This window comes from Pinus tabuliformis, chromosome 2_1, assembly GCF_031772625.1.
Source record: "Pinus tabuliformis cultivar Carrire ecotype Pingquan chromosome 2_1, CPIR1, whole genome shotgun sequence".
Taxonomy (NCBI): Eukaryota; Viridiplantae; Streptophyta; class Pinopsida; order Pinales; family Pinaceae; genus Pinus; species Pinus tabuliformis.
The window spans coordinates 565,302,762-565,322,679 of NC_142299.1; the positions used below are offsets into that span (position 1 = coordinate 565,302,762).

The 19,918-nt window shown below is 38.8% G+C and overlaps 1 protein-coding gene across 3 annotated transcripts in view; it reads left to right on the forward strand.

The window, feature by feature from the left end:
* The window catches only part of LOC149201662 (uncharacterized), a 245,000-nt gene that overhangs the window by 57,477 nt on the left and 167,605 nt on the right, over positions 1 to 19,918 (forward strand). For 2 of the 3 annotated variants that reach the window (XR_016253877.1, XM_089402971.1), the window contains exon 8: positions 2,634 to 2,774. Coding sequence is in view for 2 of the 3 variants with exons in the window: in XM_089402971.1 (XP_089259097.1) it covers positions 2,634 to 2,774 (141 nt within the window). In the remaining variant the exon portion in view is untranslated. Of the gene's footprint in view, positions 1 to 764; positions 900 to 2,633; positions 2,775 to 19,918 lie in introns of those variants that run through there. The other variant, XM_089402972.1, reaches the window with a different exon arrangement.

The following is a 19,918-nucleotide window of genomic DNA, read 5'->3' on the forward strand; positions in this document are numbered from 1 at the left end:
ATTACCAGGAGCCCAGGCATAAAAAGTTGTTGTGATTCCTCCGAGATCATGTGACTCACTCTCACTCTTGCCACCCCTGATATGATAATTAGTTTTATTGTTTGTTTTTATAAAGCTTTATTCGTTATATATATCTTAATATAAAATTATATAAATTATTTTATATATTTATTAAATTTTGTATGTAATATGTTTAGTATGCATTATAATAAAGTTACTATTTTATATGCATTATAATTCATATATGTGTGTGTGTGTATATTAAAATTGTGAATTATATAATTTAACAATAATTTCTTAGAAGTTTAATTGCTAAAAATTTGATACATGCAGACACATTATTGAATTTGATGGTGAATTTTATCAAATGTTTTTAGCATGGTGTTTTTTTCAATGAAATTTCATTGTTAAGATTATTCATCACACACAATAGATGAGTATTTTGCGTAGGGAAACTGCATTAGTCTTGATGAGATTTTACTCAACATTTCAATCCCAGAGTAAGGATCATCATCAGGAGTTCTTAGGGTCAAATGATTGGTTTGTTTCGTAATAGAATGACAGTAATAATCCATCTTTAAGATGTCATACTATTAAGCCAATCATGTAATTTTTGTCCAGGATTATTATTATCCTCCTATATCTTCCTTTTCCAATAGTGGTCCATTTTTGCATTGATCTTTACGTTTTCAACACGTGTATGGTGGCCAAATATCATGGGAGTGCTTAGCCAGAGCTGATCTTTTTATTCTGTTATGCCTCAGGTCTGCACAGTGCTCACTTAGTCTTATTAGAAATGATCTTCCAGCTTCACCAATTTATAGCTTGGCATAAGAGCACGAGATTGAATACACACTTTGTTGAATTTATTGTTCAAATCGAACACAAACACAAGCCAGGTGACTTCTTTTTCTTTATCCACCAGTCAAATTGTTTTGCAATAGCTGGGAGTACTCTAGATATATCTAGCTCCGTTGGTGTTCCACCTTCTGTCAAGTCTTCATGCCTTCCACCTTTGCCTCTATATCTGGAATGTTGGACATCTTCTTTTGTCACATATTCAAGCTTTAAACCATCTCCATCAGTGGGTTGTAGGAGCTCTTTTGCCTCCTGCACCACATGCACTACATTTCATGATGATTGCTCAACTTTATGCACCTTTTTTCTTTCATGTCTGTTGATTTGTCATCCTCCAACCAGTAAGCAATCCAATTCAAACTAATTTTTCATTGAGTTGAACATCCCTGCTCACAACAACCTCATTTCTGCAAGGTCCACCAACTTTAAATTTTGTATGCTTTCATTTTGTTAGCATACTCGGCAAATAAAAGTTTTCTGTATGTTGTGTCATCATAAGCAACTAAATCAAAGACTTTTAGATGGTTTATCCTTTGTTTCTCACTTGTCCAAGCATGCTTGGGTGTGGCTTCTATCACAACATTGTCGGAACTTGGGACTCCTATTCAACAAATATATCTTAATAGTCAATGGTCATCTGGTACTGACATTGCAACATCGTGTTCATCACCTCTACAACTCATTACTCTGTCTTTCACCATTACCTCTCTGCCTCGAAAGTCCTTTCTTACAAAAATTAGTAAACATGTCAATTTCCTCTATAGAACTGAACACTCTTATCTTCTTATACACATTCATCTTCTACCTTTGCCTTAAACTCTGTTAAAGCATTCAAAGCATCTGTTTCTTGCACAAGAAAGAAGACCCATGGATTTGCAAAAAGTCATTAACAATAAGCAAATCCCTTGCTCCTGATAATGCTGGTGTTCTCATCAGCACACAATATGGGCATGTACTAGCTCCAGTGATTCCATGCCAATAACTTATTTGTGTTGCTTTCCATCCAAGCATGTATTATATCTTCCTTCCCTTTTCTCAATATTGAATAGGCCATTAACCATCTCAAACCTATTTAGAAAGGAAATATGTAGAAAACAAAGATGCCTGTATCTTCAATGCCAAAGTCCAATGGCATTGGATTCTCCTTTATTTAGCAACTTATTTGAATTTGTCATTCTACTTTTGTCTTTTCATAAATATCAGTCTGACTTTTGTAATCAAAACAATATTAAAACAAAAATTTCACTCCGATGCACTTAAAATGGAATCTTTCCATTCAATTTGCATATACAGATTTCATTCAAACTCTCTTCAGAATTGGTTTGTCAAATTCAAACTCAGACACACTTGTTCAATTGTTTGCAGTTATTGGTAGCAGATCAACTTACTTAATTCAGTGAATTTGTACCCTAATCATGGTCCAAGTCAGCTTTCATCTCAGACTGTGGCCTGTATCCTCTTACCTGACCTCAGATTATCTATCCTGTAGGAGCATTCTCAGCACCTAACTAATTGAATGTTTTTCTTGTCTCCGTCTCTCTTTGTGTCTTTGTTATCCACTAGTGGCTCTAGTTAACACTCTTCACCTGTGACTTTTCTGATGGATGTCTTGGTAGCACTTCTTGCAATTTTCTCAGTTGCTGTTGGTAATGCTTGCGAGTGTTATGCTGTATGATTTAACATATGAACATTGAAAACCTTTTAATTTTGGATACATTTGTGTTACAATTTTGTCTTTACTTGGTTCTTGCATTTGACATTTCACATTTTTGTAGGTTGACAGTAGCGATCTCAGTGTGGATGAACCAAATGGGGCATTTGACATTCCTGATGGACTAGCTCATTTCCGAACGAATATGGAGGAACTCCTTATTGATATTTGTCACCTTTTAGGCCCAGCACAATTCATTCAAAAGGTGGATTGGCTTTTGTTGCTAAATCTTATTCTATTCTGCTGGGAAAATGATATGTGGTAGATAGTTTGTTGCTTCTGAATTTCACCTGATTGAAATACATGCTGAAATTACTAAAACATGATTTTCTTATAAGCTGATTTTACTTGAATGGCATTTTTGAGTCTAACATTTTTAATCTGTTCTGTATGCTCTTATAAAGTGTGACTTATGAGCATTAACAAATTCTATGAGCTGCACATAATTCAGTGAAATAATTTTGAAGGACTCTAAGATTTCCTTTCTTAGTGGCCATTGCCATGGATAGTGATGTTTAGAAATATTTAATATGGGGTTTGTCAGATGACAGAAATGACCAAAGTTTCCAATTGCAACAGAATGGTTTATATGTTGCAGATGATAAAGTACACTTTTGTTTTTGTACTTTCTGAAGACATGCAACTATTTGAAGAGTTTATGCTTTAAATAAATCAGATCATTTGCAAAGGCTAAGGTACAGTAATTTGAATTTCATGTGTTCATCTGCACTACTGTTACTATTTTTTGTCTAGGATAAGGATCAGGTCATGATCATCGAATTGATTTGAGAACACTTTACAAAGTGGGGGCTGCAATTGAAAGAGTTGCATCTTAGCTGGCACTGATTCATATGCATTTTTCAATAGGGCCACTAGCTTCTTTAAGTTTAAATTTTAACTTTTTAAGTTTTTTGGGAATTTGCCCCAGGGTTGCGGGGGAGCATTCCTCCCCCCAACCCTCCTGATGCCCCCGCTCCCAATGCGCGCTCCAGGTGGCGACTTGGGAGCTAGTTGGGAGTGCACTCCCGGCAAAAAAAAAAACGCTCCCTGGTTTTTCGGGAGCATTTAGTCTTTTTTGCAAATGTCTTTTTGCAGTAATATTCCAAATGCAATTTGTTTTCAAAGAAACAAATAAGTTTTGAGTGGGGCAGCCTAATGATCAAGCCTATGGCCCTAGTATTGATATGCGATTCATGGTAATGTTAAATTCTTAAAGTAAAAGGATGAAAATGAAGATTAAGGAGAACTTTCATTTTCATCCTTTTACTTAAATTTTTAACATTACCATGAAATGACTCAGGATGTTTGAGAGTGGTTCCAACCTCATTGGATTTCATATGGACAAAGTAGAATTTTAGATTTCATTCAAAATTCAATAGACTTATCAGTTTTTCAGGATTTCAGGATTGGGGGGATTGCAATGTTTCCATTGGATTTTGTCATGTATTAGGGTATGGAACTCGTATTTAATCAAGAGCACCAATACCTCTATGTACCTTGATGTTAGTGACATTGGTTGTTGAACTCCTCTATCATGACCCTCCTAAAAATGTATGCATTACTCAAACAAAATCTTGACTTGACATGCTATGCTTTCTCTATCTTATGTTAATGCTTAGAGGGTGATATTAATGACAAAGATCCCTATATAGACCCAGAGGTAATGACAAAGATACCTCTAGATATTAACAGTGAAACATGAATCTCCGATCACTCGCGATTAATCGCGAGTCAAAGTCTGCTCTTCCCTCAAACGATCCGATTCAACTCTAGGCGAGTCAAACTTGCGTTGACTGAGTTTGACTCATGGTCAACGCGAGTTTGACTCACGACTCACCGATTAATTGCGATTTAGGCGACTGAGATGATTTTCAGCCCTCGAATCGGTGAGCAAAGGTTTTAACTTTTAGCGTTGCCACATTGTTTTCCGCGTGGTTTAGTTAGGTTAAAAATTAGATGTCGGTCCATAACTCACTTCTCACTGCTCAGACTTGACAACTCATATGCCGAGAGGGTAATAGAGGCATGGTTTCAATTTCAGTTTACTTCGCGTAATAGAGGTGTAGTGTAATAAAGACGTAGTGTGCAGTGTGCTCCAGTGTTGGCTTTAGCATGTGCTCTGTCATAGATTTCAATAGCAAACCATTATCATATCATTTCAGCGACAATCAAGAGATTTTAGTTACCACTTTTTTACTTGATATTGAGATTATACTAGGAGATGATTGCACTGTGAGAGCTGTTGGTGTGGGGACTGTGACCTTTGAGGGGGAGCCTTTGCCTCCTTTGAAGGTCATGGATGTTTTGTATGTTTCGGGGATGAAGAAGAACTTGATTTCAGTGTCTGCTATGGAGGAGAAAGGGTTTGACGTCACCTTATCAGGAGGGCAGGTATTGATGCATCCCAAGGGAGCTCCATTCACTTCGGCCAAAGTGATTGGAGTCCGCTCTTGGGAAACTATACAGGTTTAGTTTTTAGTTGGTAGGAGCATTGGTGAGTAGCACATCTGGTAGCACTCACACTAGTACCACCAACAACAGAGACTTGTGTGAGTTATGGCACCGGAGGATGGTGCATATGCATCATGGAGCTTCGAGAGTACTGAGAGAGATCACTACTGAAGTTCCCAATTTCAGTGTCGATCATTATGAGGTATGCAGAGGGTGTGCTTTGGGCAAGTACACCAAGTTACCATTCCCAACGAGCGACAACAGATCTACAAGTATACTAGACTTTATTCATATTGATGTTAGTGGCTGTATGTCTCAGGTGTGTTTGGGTGGTTATGAGTATTATGTTATATTCATTGATGACTACTCTAGGACTTGGATATATTTCCTGAAGACCAAGGGTGAGGTCTTCAGTTGCTTTAAGGAGTTCAAAGCTCTTGTGGAAAATCAGATAGGTAGGAAGATTTAGGTCTTGAGGTCAGACAATAGTGGTGAGTGCACCGATGGTGGGTTTTTTGACTTCTGTGCACAGGAGGGCATTAGGAGAGAGTTCACTATTCCTTACAACCCCCAACAAAATGGGGTGTCTGAAAGCAAGAACAGAGCTATTGTTGGGGCTGCTAGAGTGATGATTCATGATTAGGGGTTGCCTTTGTTTTTGTGGGCTGAGGCCTGCAATATTGTTGTTTATCTTCAGAGCAAGAGTCCTCACAGAGTATTGGGGAATATGACTACAAAGGAGGCTTTCACTGGAGAGAAGCCTCATGTGGGACATCTTTGCATCTTTGGATGTCTTACATAGTCTTATATCCCCAAGGAGCAGAGGACAAAGCTGGAACCCATGGTAGAGATGTTGGAATTTCTAAGTCTAATTGTTAGAAATCCTTCATGTACTTTTTTGATTTATTTCTGCCTACTTGTTCTGATTAATTAACAAGTTATTTACCATGTAAATATTGAAAATAAACCAGTACATGCTCAACACATTACAGATCATCAACTGAAGGAAACAAAACAAGTACACAAGTGACACGGTTGTTTCTGGACCAATGTCCCTGGAAAAACCCAATGCGGGAAAATTGGTGTAGCTATCTGAGCGTTTTATTATTATGCAGTTTCTGAATACAATCTAGGTGCCAAAACTGGCTCACCCAACAGAGAATAATCTCAGCAGTAGTACCTCTCTACTCGGAAGCAGATATTCCGACTGAAAACCCCGATAAACACTCCGACAACTCCCAGCTCCAATCTGCCCCACGAAAACCCCTTGGCCACGAGCGTCAATCCTTCCTGACTGAGAAAGATGACCGGGCACTGCGTAGGTCGGGTTTGCTCCCCTCTGCCACTGCGCTAATCCTCTTCCCGGCTCAAAACTTGATGACATAGGCACTGCATCACCCCTTTTCTTGTTGCTTCTATGCTAGGAACAACTTCTGTCACTCGAGACAACTGTTTCTGCTGCTGCTACTCTGCTCGGCTGACGTCCTCAGTTCTCCTGTGATCTACAACCATGCTCCGATACGATGTTGGAATTTCTAAGTCTAATTGTTAGAAACCCCTTCATGTACTTCTCTGATTTATTCTGCCTACTTGTTTTGATTAATTAACAAGTTATTTACCATGTAAATACTAAAAATAAGTACCAGTACATGCTCAACACATTACAGATCATCAAGTGAAGGAAACAAAACAAACATACAAGTGATACCGTTGTTTTTGGACCAATGCCTCCATAAAAACCCAATGTGGGAAAACCGGTGCAACTATTTGAGGGTTTTATTATTATGCAGTTTCTGAATACAATATGGGTGCCAAAATCGGCTCACCTAATAGAGAATAATCTCGGCAGTAGTACCTCTCTACTCGAAAGCAGATATTCCGGCTAAAACCCCAGATAAACACTCTGACAACTCCTAGCTCCTATCTGCCCCATGAAAACCCCAGCATCAGCCTCTAGGGACTGCGTCAGCCCTTTCTGGCCTAGCGTCTACCCAGCGGCACCTTAGCTTGCCCTGTGTCAGCCTCTGGAGGCATTGTGTCACCCCTTAAAGCCTCTGCATCACCCACGTTGGCTCTTTGAGGCACTGCGCAACTCCTGGCTACTTCTGCGTGAGCCCTGGTTGGCTCTACGTGAACCTCTAGCTGGCTCTGCATCCCTCTCTCCCGGCATCTGCGTTGATCCTCCTGGTACTATCTTTGCCTCTTTGCTTCTGTATTCACTGCCCCTCAGTTGCAACTCTGATCACTCTTTCGACTTCCTCAACAAACCATGCCCCAGAAAATCGAAATCTTGCTCAACTTGGTGTGTTCTCCAAGTGACCCTCAAGCCCTCCTCTTATACTTTTCTCGTTATCAAATCAACGGCTGAGATTAAGTCCCTAATCAATGGATAAGATTAACTTTGGCTTGATCCATGACTTTTGGACCCTTCTAACACATTTTTATATTAATTCACTTTAATATTTTATTTTCCCCAAGTTTAGACTTAGGGACTACATTAAAAATATTAATTATTTTAATATCTCCCAAACTGTTTAGAATCTGCCCAAACCATTTCTGGGTATTGGAGATCTCATGTGCTTTAGCCTATCCACCAATTTTCATGGCTAGAGCACATCTGATGCTACCCCAAATCAATAAGAGAAGGGTATCTTTATGGGTTACAATGAGACTTCGAAGGCCTTTCGGATATTCATTCCTTCTAATTGGAGAGTGGTGATTAGGAGGGATGTGAAGTTCGAGGAGGAGATAGCCTATCAGAGATCACGTCAGTATGATGAGAGAGAGTCACAAACTTCTCCTCAGCAGGGAGGTAATGAACAGGGAACAGGACCTCAGGGTTTTGGATCGACTGGTACATGAGGTACTTCAGTGTCAGTGCCATCTGGGGCACCAGTGGCAAGTTCACTTAGCACTTCTTTAGGGAGTCCATTGGTACAGAGTTCACATGAAAATTCAGCTGACACAGACACAAGTGCCAGACTGCCAGTACAGGTTCTTCGAGGACATGTGTTGGTACAGGCACACCAGGGTCAGTTGGCAAACCTTCAGGTTCACCAGACTGGGGGCAGAGGATGAGGTTCCCTATGGGGAAGCTTCTTCAGGGAAGAGGGGGCCCAAGTGGCTTCAAGACACCTTGAAGGAAGCAGAGTCCGTTGGTCCTCCGAAGAGGGTGAACAGGGAGAGTGTGCCACCTGAGCGGTTTTGCAGTTATGTAGCCAAGGCTACCAGCATTGTTGACTCTGAGCCTACTAGGTATGAGGAGGCTCTAGCCAGGAGGTATGGAGAGAGGCTATGGTGGAGGAGTATGCCTCTATCATTAAGAACAATGTCTGGGAAGTGGTGCCTAGGCCTAAGGGCAAGTCAGTTGTGACTTCCAGGTGGCTCTACAAGATCAAGCATGTTGTAGATGGCAACATTGAGAAGTTCAAGGCGAGGTTTGTGGCTAGAGGGTTCTCATAGATAGAGGGAGTTGACTATGATGAGACCTTCGCTCCCGTAGTTCTGTACACTTCTATTCAATCCCTTATTTCTATTGCTGCAGAAATGCATTGGCAGATCCATAGAGGAGGAGGTGTATGTTGAGGAACCACAGGGCTTTGAGGTAGTTGGGCGGGAGACCCATGCATGCAGTTGAGGTGAGCACTCTACGGACTTAAGCAAGCTCCGAGAGCTTGGTATTTGAGGATTGATACTTACTTGTAGTAGATGGGTTTCATGAAGAGTGATGCAGATCTGAACCTATACTACAATGTTGTAGGGGATGATCTCCTCATTCTTGTGTTGTATGTTGATGACTTGTACATTACTGGGGCAGAGAGACTGATTAGTGGTTGCATGGAGGATATTGCTATGGAGTTCGAGATGAAAGACATTGGGTTGATGAATTACTTTTTGGGGCTTGAGGTGTGGCAGGAGGAGGGGCATATCTTTCTGGGGCAGGGGCAGTACGCTGTGGATGTGTTGAGCAGATTTCACATGGGAGACTGTAGACCCATGTCTACACCTATGATCACCAACTGGAAGAAGATTCATGCTTAAAATTCTAGTTTGGTGGATTCCACATTGTATAGGCAGCTTACTGGGTCCTTGAATTATCTAGTCAACACTAGGCCAGATATATGCTTTGCAGTGAACACACTTAGCCAGTTCATGGTTGAGCCCAGGAAGGTGCACTTGGTAGCTGCGAAGCACATTCTTTGCTACGTGGGGGGTACTGTTGATTATGGTCTGGACTATAGGCAGGGAGATGGAGTGAGGTTGGTAGGTTACACAGATTCAGATTAGTCAGGTTGTGTTTTTGACAGGAAAAGCACTTCGGGGTGTTGCTTCGGATTGGGTTCGGTAGTTGTGTCGTGGTTTGGTTGAAAGCAAAAGTCAGTTGCTTTGAGCTCTTCTAAGGCTGAGTATATGGCTGCTAGTCATGCTAGTTGTGAGGCCATTTGGCTTTGCAATTTGTTGTATGGCCTATTTGACCAGGAATTGAGACCAACGGTTATTCACCGTGATAGTCAGAGTTGCATTAAACTCATAGAGAATCCAGTGTTTCATGACAGGTCAAAATACATTGACATCAGATATCATTTCATTTGGGACTATGTTCAGAAGGGGGTAGTGAAGCTGGAGTATATATCAACAGATGAGCAAGTGGCCGATGTTCTCACGAAGTCCTTGCCAAGAGGCAAGCATGTCCATTTCAGGGACAAAATGGGTGTGGTAAGAAACACTTTCCTTGGTAAGAGGGAGTGTTGATTTTTAATGTACCTTGGACAAGTGGTTTCCCATGGGTTAGTCTCTACCTAGGGAAAAGTGTCCAAAATAATTCTTTTCCTAAGTGTGACTTTATAAAGTGAAAGTGACTTTAGACATAAAGTACAATGTGGGTACTTTATTTAATGGGTGAGTTAAAAAATAGAAAGTGAGAATTAAATGCACATTTATTCTCATCCCTTGATCTAAATGAATCTGAGCCATTAGATCTTAGGGTTGCCCAAAATTCATTTAGGGAAACAAAAGGGGGAAAAGAAAAGAGAGACTGTATTCATTCTTCATGAGAAGATTGGAGAAAGGAGGCTGAGAGCTGGAGAAAAGTTCTGAAGGAGAAATTTGTTGTAGCGAGCTGAAGGAGTGATTTCTGGGCAAAGCTGGGCATGGAAATCAAGGTTTAGAAGACAATAGAAGGTATAGTACGAACAACATTGAATGCTGTGAGCTGCACGCCATTTGAGAGAAGTTTTTGATTTTTTTTTTTGAATAAGAAAGAAATAATCCGTTCAACGGTACAAAAATCCAGTGTTGTTAAAATCGTGATTTTATCGGAAAATCGTGATTTTTTCCCTTTCCCGCTTAAATCACGATTTTTATACCAAAAAATCGCGGCTTTTTTTTATACCGATTTTTTCGGAAAAAATAGCGATTTTTATGGAAAAAATCGCGATTTTTATGGAAAAAATCGCAGATGGTCGGGGCAGCGGGCTTTTAATAGGCAAAAAACGATTTTTTTTATTTCATTATGCTGTCTGCGCGCGGAGGAGGAGGAGAAGAGGTGAGGGAGAGGAGCTGAAGGGTTTCCGTCGAATTTGGGAGCGAATCCAAGTGGTTTTAGGAGAAATCCAAGACAAGATCACCAATTTGTCCATAAAAAAGGTATGTAGATTAATTTTTTTTTGTTTTGCTTCTATAAAAACTTTGTTTTACATTGTTTTTAAAGAATTTTTTGTAATTTTTCATTGATTTGGGATGGGTAATTTGTTATGACTATGAGAACCAATTTTTTATTTTTATTTTCTCATTTTTTTTAAACATTGTTTATTTTTTTTGAATTTTCATTGTTTTTTGGCATTTTCCATTGGCATTTGGTTGGGTAACTTGGGTTTGGAAATTGGGATTTTGGAAATAATTAACTTGTAATTTTGTAAATGCTAAATTGTAATTTGTATTATGTAATCCTAAATTCCTATTTCCTAATCCTTATTTTTCCATAGGTTTGCAAATTCAAAATTCAAAAACAAACATGCCGAGGAAATTGGATCCTTTCTGGGAATATGGTGAACCTAAAACTCTGAATGATAGACAAAACTTGTATTGCAAGTTGTGTGGAAAGGAGATATTCGGGGGGGTGTACAGGTTGAAGTTCCACCTTGCACAAATCCCTGGACATGATGTGGGGCCCTGTCTAAATACAACTGCTGAAATTATCCAAAGAGCCATGAGAGCATTGGGAGAATTAGAGCACACTAGAGAGGCCAAAGAAGAACTCAAAAGGCAACTAAAAAGGTCAGCTGAAGGAAGTGGGCCAAGTGGCACTGGTTCTACTGCAGCGTCAGTCAATCCGGTAGCTGCATCATCATATTTTGTTCCTCGAACCACACCTGGTTCACAACCAACTATTGGTTCAATGCTAAAAAGAACTGAAAAAGAACAAGCTGACAGGTTGATGACAAAATTTCTCCTCTGGAGTGATATTCCATTCAGCATTATAAGGAATAATCCATTTTTCCAACCTACTGTTGATGCTATTGCCAGTGTTGGCCCGGGGTACAAAATCCCTTCTCTTCATGATTTCAGAGGCCGGCTTCTTCAAGATGAAAAGCGTGACTGCACCCAAAGATTGGAGGATTTTAGGGCATCATGGGCACAAACAGGATGCACTGTTATGTCAGATGGTTGGACTGACCAAAAGGGGAGAACCCTTATAAACTTCTTGGTTAGTTGTCCTAAGGGGACTATGTTTATCAAATCTATTGATGCAACTCATCAAATCAAAGATGCAAGAACTTTATGTGATTTGCTGGATGTGTTTATTTTGGAGGTGGGTGCAGAAAATGTTGTCCAAGTCATAACGAACAATGCTGCAAATTATGTTGCTGCTGGTAGAATGCGTATGGACAGGCATCCTACTTTATTTTGGACACCTTGTGCTGCCCATTGTATTGATTTGATGTTAGAGGACATAGGGAAAATTCCCTTTGTCAAAGAGATTGTTGACTCATCAAAAAGCATCACAAAATTTATTTACATTCACACATCTGTGCTTAGCTTGATGAGAAAATGCACCAACAACAAAGAGTTGGTGCACCCCGCCATTACACGGTTTGCGACGAGTTTCATATCTCTTCAATCCCTCTTGAATTCTATGTGGGATTTGAAGAGAATGTTTCTTTCAGAGGAGTGGCGTGCTTCGTCAATGAGCCGCAAACCAGAAGGAGAGGCCGTGTGCAGACTAGTTTCATACCAGGAAGACTTCTGGGCGGGAGTGCAGGAGGTGTGCGCTGTTACTGAACCTTTGGTAAAGGTTCTTCGATTGGTTGATGGTGAGAAGCCCGCAATGGGCTATTTGTATGAAGCCATGGACAGGGCCAAAGAAGCCATTCGGTCCTACTATGATGATAAGGGAGATGATGGGTTTCAGAGACAACTCCTTCTATGGGAAGTCATTGATGAGCGATGGAACAACACACTCCATCGTCCCATTCATGCTGCTGGGCTTTTCCTGAACCCTGCATTTTCTTATGCATGTGGGTTTGATTTTGATGTTGAGGTCGTGGAAGGATTATTAACCTGTGTCCAGAAGATGGTGAGATCTCCAAAAGAACATATAGAGATCTCTAGACAAATTGAGACATATAAGATGTCAGGTGGCACATTTGGCTTTGAGATGGCTGTCACTGATAGGACGATTAAAATGCCAGGTATTTTTTAGTTTGTACTTTGTAACTTTGTTTCAAATTTCATTGTCTCTTCAAATTCCATTTTTTTCTTATGTTTATTTAAAATTTTATTTGTAATTTTGTTGTAGACGCATGGTGGAAGATGTATGGTGTCAGAGTACCCCTTTTGCAAAAGCTTGCCGTACGCATCCTCAGCCAAACATGCAGCTCCTCGGGATGTGAGCGCAATTGGAGTGTATTTGAAAAAATACACAACAAGAAGCGCAATAGGTTAACACTTAAACATTTAAAATATTGCAAATTTCCAAATAAATTTTTGAATTCATTAAAGTTTTAAACAATATTTTTTTATAATATTAATTATTAATTATTATTTCATGAACTTTGTACAGGTTGGAGTCCCATAGACTTAATGACATGGTCTATGTCTACTACAATCTTCGATTGTGGGTGAGACAACTAGAGAAGACACCTGATACGGAAGCCATCTCATTGGATGGGATTGACACCACTGCTGAATGGAGGGTTGAGACCGAGAGGCCTCTCATGGATCCCACTGATGATTGGTTAGTGCAGGATGAGGGGGAGGAGGAGGGGGAGGAGGAGGAGCAGGAGGAGCAGGAGCAGGAGGAGGAGCAGGTGGAGGAGGAGGAGCAGGAGGAGGAGGTGACACCGCCTACCCGGGCTACCACTACCACCAGTAGAGGACGTGGTCTCCGTCCACCTCAGCCTCCTGTAGCTGCTACTACTAGTTCTTCAGCTTCTAGAGCACGTCAGACTCCACTGCCATTTCCACCAGCACAGGCACCAGCTTCTACATCTAGAGGGAAAGAGAAAGTTGTGCCATTTTCTCGCAAGAGGGGCAGAGGAAATCAATAGGATTAGACTTTCATTTTATTGTATATGACATTATGACATGATGAGATACATTATCATATTTTTTGTTGATATTTTGAGGCTGAGTTGGGACTCAGGACTTACTATTCAGGACATGGTTCAATGTTATGTGTGATTTTAGCGCTAGAAATGATATTAAACATCTTATATATTAGTTTTTTTATCATATTTATGTGTCAATGTATTTATTTTATGTTGTAGATGGTTTAGATATTAAAAAAATTGAAAAAAAATGAAAAAAAAATGAATATTTTTGTGCCAAACGCTTTTCCCGCTTTTTTCCGCTTTTTTCCCGCTTTTAACGATTTTTCCGCTTTTTTCCCGGCGCCGATTAAATCCCGCTTGCGCTTTTAACAACATTGCAAAAATCCATATAGTCCATACGGTACAGTCCATACAGTCTTATCTGTACAATACATATTTTCAGCTTCAAGTGGGCACGAAACTCGAGGCAAAGTGGGCACAATTTTCAAAGAGTTTTGGGCTGAAGAGATAAGTTGCATTTTGCTATTTTGTTTTGTCTGCAAATGTATTTTTCTTGAACTTGAAAGATAAATAAATTTGAAGAGCTCTCTAATAGGTTTTCCCCGGAGAAGATTGAAGGGGTTTTGCCTGGGCCTAAGTTGACCAAAAATCTCTGTGTAATTTTATGTGGATTGTTGGTTTGGTTATGTCCATATTTATTTTCAACATGTGTTGACAGTCCCATGTGTTTTAATCTGAAAATTTCATTTCCAAAATTCTATATGTTGAATGTATGTTTATGGGAAAGGGCATTTAACTGAATGGAAGTGATAAGGTGAAATTAAAACTGGGTTGGGATTGTTGGAAATTTTTTTTAGTCATCAAATTTCAACAAGTTAGACTTAGGAAAAATTTAATATCTCACTAATTAACTTAATTGAGGCATCTCTAGGTGTTTTCTCTTGAAACGTTTTATGGGTTCTGCAGTTCTAGTGTTTCTCAGCCTCTCTGACCAAAGTCGAGAGTAGAAAACCTGTTTGATGCTACCCAACCATAAAAAAATACCATAGATCATCTAGTGAGGCTTTACACTAAGGTGCTAGGTTTCGCTATAAGAAATAATGTTGGAAAAATCAGAATCAACAAAAAATTGGAAAGGGTCTAACAAACATCGTTTTGGAAAAATCAGAAAATATCGGCGAACATAAAAAGTACATAATATTCATTTTTAATTTTTTTTTTTAAACATATAAAGCAATAACAAAATATTGGCGCATAAATTTGGAGAAAGCACTAATATATATATTGTGGATGCCAAATAAAAAATGATGCATCATAGTTGATATTGAAACCTGAAGTCTTATAGTTGTCCATGTTGAAATATTTAACTAGGTTTGGTCTTCATAATGTCTTATGTAATCTTGATTTTATGTATTTTATGTAAAGGGAAAAGAAAATTATTATTGTTATTTTATGGCATGGGTTTCATGTTCATGGTCAATTTATTTATAGGGCAAAACACCCATTGTGTGCTTCTAGGATTTTTCATGATGGCAAGAAGTTATGTGGTCATTGTTATATGTAAGAGACCCTATTGGGAATTTGGTATCAAGTCAACGAATTTAATTTAAGTCAAAAGAGTCAAAGATCTCCCTCCAAGACCAAGTCGGCCTGCAGAGATGAAGTTGGCCTCATTAGGGCTATTTGAGCCTCGTGGAAAGCTATATATAAGTGTAATCGACCTCATTTGAAGAAGGCATCCAAGAAGTTCAATCACAAGGACAACAAAGAGATAAAAAGGGTTAGCGAAGAAGAGGAGTACTAAAGGAAGAGAGAGCGAAGTTTTGAAGATTGTTTTTGGGCTACATACTCTCACATGTGCGAAAGGAATTAGGGCATCATTTGTTGTCGTAAGACCAAATTGCAGTCATCTCAAAGAGCTGAAGTTTGGTGTCAAGAAGATCAATTTGGAAGCCAAGTTACCAAGGAGAAAGATTAACCATAAGTGAAAGAGAGAGAAGGTCAAATTAAGCCTGTGTCACCCATACGTCTTGTTGACCACTACCTGTCAACGATCCATAGCAGTACACCCCCTTTTTTTATAAAAGGGATATCGCCTGATCGATGTGTTCCTGTCATCCAACTATGATCGTCAGCCTAAGGATCATCTTATAATGTAAACCCAGTCTGCATGTGTATAATGTAAATAATCTCAGCAGATCTGTGTCGTGTATGTAATCACCTAGGTAAACCTAGTTTTCTAGTAACGATCTACATTCCGGGAGGTTTTTTGTCTCACCGATCCATTCTCGGATGGTCGGCAGAGTTTTCCTTCAGCCTACCCCAAAGTTGGAATGGATTTTGTCACTGGAATCTTAGGGGAGTCCTAGTGTTCTAGATCGAGTCTATGTAAAAGTGATTTGGGAATATTCCTAACTATTTGGTTAGGTTATTTTATGACAAATTTCTTGATTTGCTAGATTATATTTGTGTCGCAGAACTTGGTAGACTGTGAGGGTCTTTTGCAAATGGGTTTTACCCCTTGAGATGTAAAAATGTAAAAAATCATGATGTAAAGTGTTTTGAGGGTCAGAAAAATAATTTATCCCCTCATAGGTCCTAGGTCCTAGGTAAATTGAAGTTTTCCAGAGGTAAAATTCGCGGATCCTTTAAAAAATTAAATCTTAACATTTCTAGGGACCAAGGTTAATTGATTATTTTGCTAAATTTTATGCCTTGGGTTCCTGGGGTTAAGTCAAAGTCAAAATTTTGAGGAAATAAATGCAAAATTTTAATTTTTGAATTTATTAAAATGCATTTAATTGAAAAATTCGAAATTTCCTCAATATTTAAAATTTCGACAGATGAGATTAAAAGAAATTTTGATCCTCATCAACGGTCGAGATCACTTTGACAAGGATCACTTGAACTAGCCGTTGGAGGATTTATCTTTAAATAGGAGGTCATTTTGTCAGTCAGATTCATCCGATCTTTTGATCGTGTACTAAGCGAAAAGCTCTCTCTTGTAATCTTTTTTTATGAGCAATAAAGAAAGACTTTGGGGTTAATTTCTGCTGGTGTTACTCTTCATGGAAATGCTATAAGATGTATTATTTTCGCGCGTAATTTCCTTTTTTCCATTAATAATAGCTTCTGAAGAGCGATTTGAGTACATGTATCTTGCTCAGTTGCCGGGGTTTGAATGATAAATTAAGTTTTGAATATAATAGCAGGTATCTCTATTACATTTGAATTTTATTATTGTTCTCTCGCTCTATGTTGACGGCTGAATTGAATTTTGCAGCAAAATCCTTGATTATTAGATCATCGGGTGTTCGAGGAAGTTCTCGGCTAAACCAGCCAACTCCCGATCCGTGTTTTCTGAAGAGCTCAGTCTGAATTTGATCCTGGGCTTATCGTAAGATATTTTTATGGGTGATGCATAGAGGGTTTTGAGCTTAGTACCTCTAAAATTCAAAAAATTTAATTTTTTCTATGCTAAATCGATAGATCTGGCTGTTGAGAGCCTCAGATCATCAGATCTGGGAGCGGAGTCAGACTCACACTCCATAGATCTGATAGATCTACTATTTATGTACATAGATCTGTAATTAATTTTAGTTTTCTGAATTTGGTTTTCAAGGTTTTAGTGTTTTTTGGGTCATTGTGTATATTGTTTGGGTGTTTTTTCTGTTGTATTGCAGCTGCAGATCTGAAGCTGAACGCTGTACAGAGTCCAGATCTAGGCCTTGGAGGGTAAGATCTGGATCTCTGGAGGTTCATCAGCATAATTCTGCAGGGAGATTATTTAATTAATTTTACAGTCTAAGGGTTTCAAGAGCTTCAAATCTGAAAAATTTTATAAGATCTGGGAATTTCGTAGCAGGTGAATTCAAAATTTTATTAAGTTTCCAGAAAGACTTCAAAGGGTTTCTGGGATTTGTTCCCTGGTTCTTTGGGTTTCATTGTGCAAATTCGATTTTTTTTAAAAAACCCTCTCAGCCATTGAACTCCTGTCTGCTTTATCTCTTGGCTATTCATTGGCCATTCACGCTATCTGCTCCATTTCTCTGCTAACCCTTCTCACTATTTTTCGTAGCTGCCCAAAAGCGACCTCACGCTTCTCCCTCATACAAATCTCTCCTCACGCGCAGCTTGTCCTCTTCCTTCGTCCAAACCTGCAACAAACCCTCGCTCCTTTCTCCATTGCTCTCACCAACCTGCATCCACCCCATCCCTCACGTGCATCCATTTCCCTTGCATCCCTATCGCTGCTCCTCCCTCTAGATCTATGCTACCAAATCCTTTGCCCATGCTCCTCGACCTGCAAGTTCCAGCTCCCTCAGCATCCTTCACGTGTTTTTCTCAAACGTATCCATTTCTCCCTCATCATTCCCGCAGCCTCCATCTCCTTCTTGTAGCTCCATCCACCCGCAAATGCAAATAGATCCTGTTGCAGTGTCCTCCACGCGTTTCCTCGTCCCTTTGCGACTCTCCATCGCTGCCTGCCAGACTCTCCACGCTGCCTCATTTCCCTTCTGCGCCGTCGTTCAGCTCTCTCCGTCCACCTGCTGCTGGAAAACCACAAACATAAAAAACACTTAGATTTTTTTTATGAATGCATTATGTTATTCCTTTGTATATTAAGTTAGGGTTAGTTTGAGGTTTTAGATAGGTTGTTTTATTTCTCTCTTGTATAGTTTAGATTTAATTTATTTTTATTTTTATTTGAGATTAGATTTTGCTCTGGTCTTTTATGTTTATTTATTTTTATTTCACCTCATTTCACCTTTTTTTTCCTTCTTCTTTGTAATTTCATTTCTGATTTTGAAAATCAATAAAAATTTGAAACATTAAATATCTAAAAAATAAAAAAAATCTAAAAATATTTAAAATCCTGAACATTAAAAAGGGTCCTAAAAATCTAATAAATCTAAAAAGAATCTTAAAATCCTAAAAAGTTTTAAAATTTTTAAAAAATATAAAAATTAAAAACTTTTAAAATTCTAAACATTTAAAAAATAAAAAAATAAAATTCTAAAAATTAAATTTGTGATTAAGGATTTAAAATAAAATAAAGGGGGTTTTGACTTAAACATTAAAATTTTTAATGTGGCCTATGGCCCCTTAAAAATTTTGATTTTTGACCCGATGATTTGTTTTTCTTCATTAATGTTTCTTGCCTAGTTTTAAAATCCTTGGTGTTTCTGATGTTAAACGCTAAATCTTAAATTCTCATATAGTCTAGTGCGATAAATGTTTTAAGTTATATTTGGCGATAAGAGAAAATTAATTAATTCTAGATCTTGGGCAGTGAATAAAAATCATTTAAAATCTGGAATATTTTGCGTGATGCAGTGTTGGGAATTTATATGGATTATTGTCACTTTTTGTCACATATTGAAAATCGTTTTGGATAGCTTGTTTTATTGATGGTTAATTCAAATATCGAAGGCACTGGTCTATAATTGTTTCTATCTTGTGGTCGTGTCTTGTTTACGTTGGCGTTTAATCTATCAATTTGATTTAATCGTTTAGATTCATCAAGTTGTCCATCATTAAAATCTCCTAGAGCCCGTGATCCACAAACTTTCTCATCCATTTACCTTAGGGACTACCCCCCTTGACTTGCCTAGGAGAGAGTCTAAACGGAGTGAGTAAGGATTAAGAGTGACAACCCTTACTCTAAGCATTGTCGCGCTGCCTAGACAATCTGTGCAACAACACGTCTGAAATTGCAGCTGCTACAGGAGGGTCGAAAATTTGCAGACTTGAAGTAGAAGCTGAAATTCTGAAGAGGAGGCTGAAATCTGAAAATTTGGGTTCGTTTGACTAGTGTTGACTTTGTGGAAGAAAAGTTCATCTAAAGAAGGTTGACTTGGCCTTGGAGGAGTCTTGGTCTAGAGTCTAAAAGGTCTTGGAATTCGCCTTTTGAAGATTCTATAAGAAGACAAGAATTCTTGTGGGTTTTCCTCTCTGGGAGAGGTTTTGGCCCTAGCTAGCAACCTATATCTTGTGTCCTCTTGTTCTATTGATCTTCATAGTTTGGTAGCTGTTTGATGATAATAACATTATAATAATCAAGAGAAGAAGCTAATTACAAGTACATCAAGTTTAAGTAAAAGAACATCACAAGCAATTATGAAGTATAGATAAATCACCCTAATCTAGCTGCCATTGATTTCTCAACAGACCAATCAAGGACTCAAAAATAGAGAAACAATACAAAATGACATGACATACATAAATATATCTCATCATGTTGAGGTAGATCTACAACGACAACAAAAACAAACTAGCAACTAGCTAATGCCTTGTCCCCCTTTTATGGGAAAACATGATGGGTTGTTTGCTAGGCCTACCCCTA